This window comes from Vanessa atalanta, chromosome 11, assembly GCF_905147765.1.
Source record: "Vanessa atalanta chromosome 11, ilVanAtal1.2, whole genome shotgun sequence".
Classification (NCBI taxonomy): Eukaryota; Metazoa; Arthropoda; class Insecta; order Lepidoptera; family Nymphalidae; genus Vanessa; species Vanessa atalanta.
Window position 1 is genome coordinate 11,871,387 of NC_061881.1, and position 7,976 is coordinate 11,879,362.

Here is a 7,976-nt window from a genome sequence, read left to right on the forward strand (position 1 = left end):
GAACACTGTGTTTAGTAATCGTATTTAAATTCCTTCGCATTCACAGTAATGCTTCAGGAAGTTTTATCAATTTCGACGAGCACAAAATTTATTAGAAGTCTAGAGTCTAGGGGATGGGACATGGAAATTCAGCAGCATTCAGCATTCAGCAAGCATAACTATGTAGGGACCAACAAAGGAGACTTGATACGACTGGAATATAGACTACCTACTGATGTACTTGCCAGCCGGTTTTCCAATATTTCACCTCAAATTTGCTCGCATTCTACGCAACTCTGCATCTCAATAGAGACAAGATATACTTGTTAAAACTTGGACTACAAAATACAAAGATTTTTTAATGACGAATGTCACTTTTGTCTAAACCTAGATGACAGACATGTTAAAGTTCGGACTTCAAGGAGAAAGATCATCCCAGTGTAATATTTTTGGAAGTAGGCCTTATAATTGAGCTGCTCTCGCTCGCTCACATCTATTGACGAACAGACTTACACTCTTAATATTTTAGTAAGATGTAACATGGTATAAATCACGCATTACCATTTAAGACATATAGATACCTATATCATAAATATATCATATAGGCACATATATTACTATAACTATTATTTTACTATAAGTTTTTTTAGATAATTTATGTAAATATTATCTACAAATTGAAAGTTAAGCGGGAAAGTTGAGAATTTCTGAGCGCTTTCAACCGTGTTCTATTTTTAAATCTCTGCGTCTGCACTCCTGAAATAGATAGTGTTGAAGTTTCGGGTGATATTTGTGCGCGGTTTGCTGTTTAAAATTCGAAGTAATTTCTAAATTAATTTCTAATTAAGCAAACGTTGTCGTTTTCAAATCAAAATATGGTAAGTGATATAAAACCTCTTTCTTTAATCTGTACTGACGCATTTGCCTACGTGAAAGCAATATAAATTATTAAAAATAAATTTGTGTCATGTCATCCATTTGCCGGGTAATTTTAATCCACGTATGCCTAATGTGTTGTGAAATTTAATGGACGATGATGGAAATGGATTTAGAACGGTTTTATCGATTTACGTGAAATTGACGATTAGAGTATGAGGTCTATATGGACCAGAGTACGAGAATCGTGTGGCGTTAAGGTAACAAAGGAAATACGCACATAGCATGACGAATTTAATTTTCATTTTTTCGACGAAAATTTTAAAGTACGTTACGTTATTGTATTTAGTTTCATTCTTATATGTTTCTTTATAACTTACTAGTTTTATTTTATATGAGATTAGCATATTTGTAAAAAAACGTTAAAATTTATTTAAAAATAGTATATATTGTAACGCTTTTTCTTCTCATAATTTTTAAGTTTTTGTTTAGAAAAAGATTATTATTAAGATGTATACCTTTTTGGAATAGTCATGGATTTGAACCCGGGCCTAAGGACAACATGATAATCTTTTTGCTACATATCATATCAATACACGATTGCTCGTTATTTCTTTTTACGAATCTAATCAAGCGATTTCGAAAACGACAGTTGCGCCTCATACTGTCTTATAACATGTCCTTGCTAGAAACGTGACTCCTACAGTGATAAAAAGCTCTGAGAATATATTTTGACATAAAGAAAAATTCTTAGGTTCGTTTTTATCAGTTCTGGTATTTTCTTTATACAAAATGAATGAAATTTTAATGTTACATCATGGAGTGAATTCTTTTTTACTTAATATAAATCTTTCGATGATTTTATTTTTAAAATATAAATAGATTTCAGTAGTAAAATATTATCGCTATGTTTAAATAATTATATTCGCAATATCAAAAAAATGAGTCAATTATATTATTTGGAAACATTTTTTTCTTCAGGCGGATCCAGCGCAAGTCCAAGGGGCAGGAAGTGGAGAAGGGGCAGCGGAAGTAAAACCAACTGAAATTCCAAAAGTGGAACCCAAAGCAGTTGTAAGTGGTCTTGGTTATTTCGTTGTTTAATTTGACGATTAATTGATGGTAACATTCAGACTAATACTTTGAAAGTTGGAAAGTTTGAAAATTTGTTGTTATATTCGAAGTTAAAGTAATATAATCTTACATAAGAAATTACGAAATATGCTTAACATGAATAAAATAAAATAAATCGACGACCTCCGTGATCGAGTAGTGTGTTCACCGGTTGTCATGGGTACGCTACCCCGAGGTCCCGGGTTTCGAGGGTTCGATTCCCGGCCGAGGCAATGTAGAAAAAGTTCATTAATTTTCTATGTTGTCTTGGGTCTGGGTGTTTGTGGTACCGTCGTTAATTCTGATTTTCCATAACACAAGTGGATCAGAGTAATGTATGTGATGTTGTCAAATATTTATTTATTATTATTTATTTAAAATATTACGATATTAAGATAATAGTCTTAATATATCTTACTCAACGGTTCTCTAAGTAACGGTTCTAAAAGTAATAATCAAGTCGTTTTTGCTATTAAGGAGGAAGTCAAAACAGTTGAAAGTGCTTCTAAAATAGATAATGTGCCTGAACAGGCTGTCCCCAAACCAGAAACTGTACAAATTGCAACTCAAACGTCTGTCTCTGACGCTAATACGAAAGTAAATGAAGTTCCGCCAAAAGATACTGAAGCAAACAAAGAATCTGTCCCTGATGTTCAAGCAACAGTAGTGGATGCTACAGCAACAGTTCCATCAGTACCTGCTGCTGAAACAAAGGTAGATGAAGTGAAGTCCGAAGAACCAACATCAGCTACTTTAAAAAATGATGAAACACAGCCACAACAATCTGTGAGTTAAATATATTTAGTTATTAATAATAATTATTATTGTAATTAGAGTTGAAATTTACGTTGAATTAATGGGTAACTCGTACGGTTAGATGGGCACCATCGCTTTTACATTAGTTACACTGTCAATATATTATCAACTAAGATTCATATGTTTTGATGTTAAGTGATGAGTATATACCTGCCATTAGTTTCTTAATTGCATATTAATAATTCTTGAAATTATTAATCATTGGCGATGAAAATGTTTCAGATTGTTTTACCACTTTATCTGTTTTTGATTTTCTGATGCCATTTTAATAAAGTCATATTTACAAGTTTTTTTTTTTAATTATAAAATACGAGATTTGATTTATAATTAAAATTGTATTTTATTTTGAGCAGAGCGATTGGCAACAAAGAGAACAAGAACTTCTCAACAAGATTGAAGAATTGGAAAAGTTTAAGAAGGAAAGGACAGAAGATGGTTTTAAGTTGGAGCTGAAAGTAAGATTGTTTTTTTATTATCGACTTTGGATTTGAAACTACCATTCAGTTTAAGACATCAATTATATAATTCTCATACATTATATAAGATTAAGCAATAATTTTAATCATAATAAAATCATTAATCAATATATTTCTTAATTACAAGGTACGCGAAGAAGAAATAGATCTTCTAAAAGCTAGAGTTAAGAATCTAGAAACGGAACTACAAGCGGCTCTGTCTAAGCCTGGGAATAAAAACCACGAGTTAGTGGAGAAAATTAAAGTACAGCATGAAGAGGTAAGTCATATACTCGTCCTCACATAATCTTCTCGAAGTTGAAGGTGTCGATACAATTTTGTGGATTTATTATTATGTTTAATTTTTGAATAATCTGTCAAACTAGTCGTAGAAAAAAATGTTTGTCGGTTAAGATAACTAATTCTGATAATGTCAAAAATTAAAAAACACGATCGATCTGTCAAAATATAAACTAAAAAGTAAAGAAAAAGCAGTAAGCCTAGAACCATACACCATAAGACCATTTAAAAAGTTATATTGGAATACAGAAACTCACATCCAACCATGAACTCTGAAAACATTACATTCTTTTTTGGGGCGTGCAAGATTCCTAGTATACAATATTTCCAAAACAGAATAATAAAATACTCAAGTCTTATATCCGAAACGTTGGCTTAAGGCAGATCAGTTAATGAGACTTAATCTAAGCGCTCATTGGTCGCCTATAGCGTCACCGTCACCGACCAATGACAATTCAGATTAAAGCCAGATTAGTGAATTTGTTTTTGATTACCGTTTCAGGAACTGAAGTTTGAGAGTAAAATTTGATTTGAAACGTGTCAGCATTTATAGATTACTTAAATATAAGTGATTGTAGATTATTTTATTATCAGAATTGAGTTTACTGAATAAATCTTTGAGCTTATTGCTCGGTTTCATAGAGATCATCAGTGATGAGGTCGCATTTAAGTGAAAACCTCTTCACTTATAGTTTAGATTCAATCCCTTTATTTTCGTAACCTCTAAGGTAAAATTTAATATTATTCATATTTGTGCACCATTTGATGTGTAGTTTCAATTTTAGTCTGATCTAGTACATTTTGTCGAAAAAACATCGTCATAATAAAAAAATATATAAAATTCGGTTTATTTATTTTAGCAGTAACGCGAAAAATACAACACCTTTCGCTCTTTTTAGTTTGAGTAGTAATCCATCCTAAATAAACTTAAATCAAACAATAATGATATAAACACAAAAAAGCTCATATCAGTAATAAAATGTCGATTGTCATGGCGTCAGTAAACCGGAATTCAAACAAAAGACTATGTCAATACAAAGGATTACTCACACATTGATAAGTTCATCAGGTACAAGCAACATTAATCTAAGCAATCAAATATTTATTTGCCATTAGACATCGTAATATTATTCGTAATAATCCGTCAAATACAAAAGCTAAAGATAATCCAAAAAGGAATAATCTACAGAGGAAAACAATAATTACATTAAACCTAATAAAACGGCCGACCGACGATAATCTTTGTCACTTCTCAGTATTGGATAACTGATTGACAATTTGCTTTGAAACGACCTTATTTACGTTTGAATAGTTTAGACCGACGACATCTTTATTAGATCTGATTGAGCTACGAAAATTGCTCTGAACTTATATATGGCTCGTAGCAAGGGCTTTGTGAAATTAAGAAATTAGATTGTATTTTTATTTTTATTTTCATTAGGACAACCAACAGTAGATACAATATCACATCCAAAATAAAAAATTACATTTCAAAATTATCAAGGCAAAAGTTCTACAGGTAGTCTCACCGTGCATTATCATATTGAACATTGTAATTATCTTTTTACCGCTCTTGGAATTTTTTTTGTTAAATCGTAACAATTTATTAAGAATCAAGAATCCTCTTTTATTTTCTGCGCATCTACGGCTGGAGTTTTTCAAAATGAGACCATAATCGACTTTTTTATGTGCAGCGATCGTCCCATAATAATCATTGGGACAAAAATCGGCTTATGCTATTAATATATAAGACTCCAACTTTCGGTGTCCCGATGGCCGAGAACTATGAATTAAGATATTTTTTTAAATTGCAGGTTTAACAAGTTACATTTGGAATAATAATAAAATGCATGCTCGTTTCATACAAATGGCATATTTATTGACGTTTAAAGTTATGGGTTTTCTGATTAAGGTAATTAAGTTATAGAGCCTAGTATTTTTCTCTATCCGTGGTCTATCGAACGCAAAACGAATTATTCAAATCGGATCGGTAGTCAGCGTAGGATACGCTACCCTATAACGTTCAACTATACAAAGCTGTCCAGCTTTAAACATAAATTTTGCTCTAGCTTCTATATTCGTTGAGTTTTTTTTATGCATATTAAACGATTTGGACTTGGATTTAACATACATGATTGATTTTTTTAACACTCCTTAGTTTTTCAGAAAGACGATAATTACGAAAAGTATCCACTTAATGATTTCCATTAATAACTATACGGTACATCAAATCGGCGATAGAATATATTTTTAGAGAATGTAGATAAGTAGATTTAGTCTCTGTATTTCTGACTTCTCTGTTTTATATTTTGATTTCTCGACATTTTATTATTTCAAATACTCCAGCTCCTCAGCAAAGCCCGCGGAATGATCTTCGACAAAACGAAGATGGTCAAGAATCAGGAACTGCAGATAGAAGCGCTGACGACACAGGTTCAATCGTTGAAGGATATCAATCAAATTACTAAGGACTTGCTGGAAATAAGAAACTCTGAAGTGAAGGCTATGGAAGTAAGATTTAATAATTGTTTTTAAATTGCTGTTCTTTTTTTTAATTAGTTTGAAGATATATGAGCAGAATAGTTTTGTCACTCGAATAAGCAGTCACCTCGCCGTATAAACATGACCGTGTAACATTACCACTTGCCCTGCCAATTGTAAAGGTACTTAAAATTTTAGGAGTTGCGTCAGTAATACTTTTGCTCACTTTATTTTTATACGTATTTATCGGTATCTTTAAACCGTAACGTCTAAGCGTTGCTGATTAATATGCAATCGGTGAATAGATCACTACAATTATAACCTGACTGAAAATATCAGGAAACGCTTACTGGCCTGACCGGGCTCTCGAAGCCCTGGCTTTAGCAATAATAACTAGAACCACGAGGCGGCCATCAATATTACCTCATACACTCACACGAGTGACTGTTTTTACATGAATGTTAAACGTGCGGCAGGAGCGGCTGCAGGTGATGGAGGCGCGCTTCAAGGCGGAGAAGGAGCGCTACGAGCTCGTGCTGCGGCGCGCGCAGACCAGCACCAACATCAACGACGACCTGCGCCGCGAGTACGAGACGCAGCTCGCGCTCTTCAAGGTATCCGGGTATTCGTATCGGGGGCCGCTTGCGACCGGCTGCTCGATATTCAAAGCGATGTCGACTTATTCGTGATGTCGTCCTCAGGAGCTGAGAGCAAAGTACGAGCTGAGAGTCCAAGCGCTGGTCGCCGAGAACAATCGGCTCAAGGAGTTGCCGAACGGCGGAACGTCGGGGTAGTCGTTATCATCGTCGGAGCGAAACGAACAGACACACAGTTATTTCCTTTCAAAGGAAATGTAAACAGATGCACACGTTTGAAATAAAGGGCACAAATCTTAATAACAGTGCTACCATTCAATTGTCATCAGTCTTATGGAGGAGTTTTATGAGAAGAAACTCGTTATGCGACATTGACTATAATAATTATAAAAACTTTTTGATACAAGTATTAAAATAGCGTATCACCGTAAGTCGGAAGTGAATTCTTATGAATCGTACGGGTGGTTTTTGAGGGCCTTTGATTTTTTTAGGCAAAATTTTGGTTTATTCGTTGAATTCACCATCGATAAATGTTTTAATCAACTCTTAATTTTGAAACTAAAAATATTTTCCTCCAAATTTATTCCAATTTTTAAACATCAAAAGGTTTTCAAATTCTTTGAAGTGACTGCCAGTGAGTTCGTTTTCTCTAACGTTAAATATAAACATAAAAATATAACAGATTGATGAGATTTTTTTTGGTAAAACTTTAAATAAATCTTTTTGATCAATTTGTCTCGATTTTTAAAACTAAAATGTTTTTTATTGTCGTATAGCATATTTGCAGTCACAAAGTGTGACTTGCCCTCGGTCGACAACGTAACGTATTTTTCGAGTGCGTTTTATAGTTCATGTCCTGTTGTGATTTGTGATCTGTTTATGTTTCATACACATTGATTTGAAAAGGACTTAACGTATATTAAGACTGTTTTATAGGAGAGTGTGAATTAGTAAAAATTAATTAATAAAAATTAATAAATAATTTATAATATTTTTTAACGAAAACGTCTTTTTAATAAAGTTACAAATACTTTTCTGTTTTATTATTCAATTTTTTTTTAATAGAAAACCTGACGTTACATCACGGGTAGGTAAGTGGTTTATAGAGATTAACAATGTAATATTACCGTAACCATTCCTTGTCAATACGTCGCCAACCAAGGGCTCTGACATAATATCATGTCTCCTATAATCATACCGTCCCTTTTGCTGTGCGTGAACAACAATATAACGTATTTTTGACAGCAGAATAACCTACTCAGACGGGTTCGCACAAACATATCAAAAATAATATCTCTCGATTTTTGCCACGAACAATTTCTTTGAAAATTCAATTCGTGGGTAGCTTGACGCGAATAAG

General features: G+C 33.1%; 1 protein-coding gene across 4 annotated transcripts; it reads left to right on the top strand.

Annotated features, from left to right (window-relative positions):
- The first annotated feature begins 737 nt into the window (after positions 1 to 737).
- Positions 738 to 7,649, top strand: LOC125067431 (protein NETWORKED 1D-like). Of its 4 annotated transcripts, none has more exons than XM_047676037.1 (8): positions 738 to 857; positions 1,837 to 1,929; positions 2,446 to 2,754; positions 3,138 to 3,239; positions 3,388 to 3,519; positions 5,886 to 6,050; positions 6,497 to 6,634; positions 6,722 to 7,649. In XM_047676037.1, the coding sequence occupies exons 1-8, from the start codon at positions 855 to 857 to the stop codon at positions 6,812 to 6,814; spliced, it is 1,035 nt and encodes a 344-aa protein (XP_047531993.1). In that variant the 5' UTR covers positions 738 to 854; the 3' UTR covers positions 6,815 to 7,649. The 4 variants fall into 4 exon arrangements, with proteins under 4 accessions (XP_047531993.1, XP_047531995.1, XP_047531994.1 ...); XM_047676039.1 differs by having other exon boundaries at positions 2,500 to 2,754; XM_047676038.1 differs by lacking the exon at positions 738 to 857 and adding an exon at positions 1,012 to 1,115 and having other exon boundaries at positions 2,500 to 2,754.
- Positions 7,650 to 7,976: the final 327 nt, after the last annotated feature.

Excerpts from the sequence above, each read along its gene's own strand:
- LOC125067431 (XM_047676036.1), top strand. The coding sequence starts at position 1,071 with ATGAGGTCTATATGGACCAGAGTACGAGAATCGTGTGGCGTTAAG. Across the intron at positions 1,930-2,445 it reads AAGTGGAACCCAAAGCAGTT|GAGGAAGTCAAAACAGTTGA; the intron begins GTAAGTGGTCTT and ends TTTGCTATTAAG. Across the intron at positions 3,240-3,387 it reads GTTTTAAGTTGGAGCTGAAA|GTACGCGAAGAAGAAATAGA; the intron begins GTAAGATTGTTT and ends CTTAATTACAAG.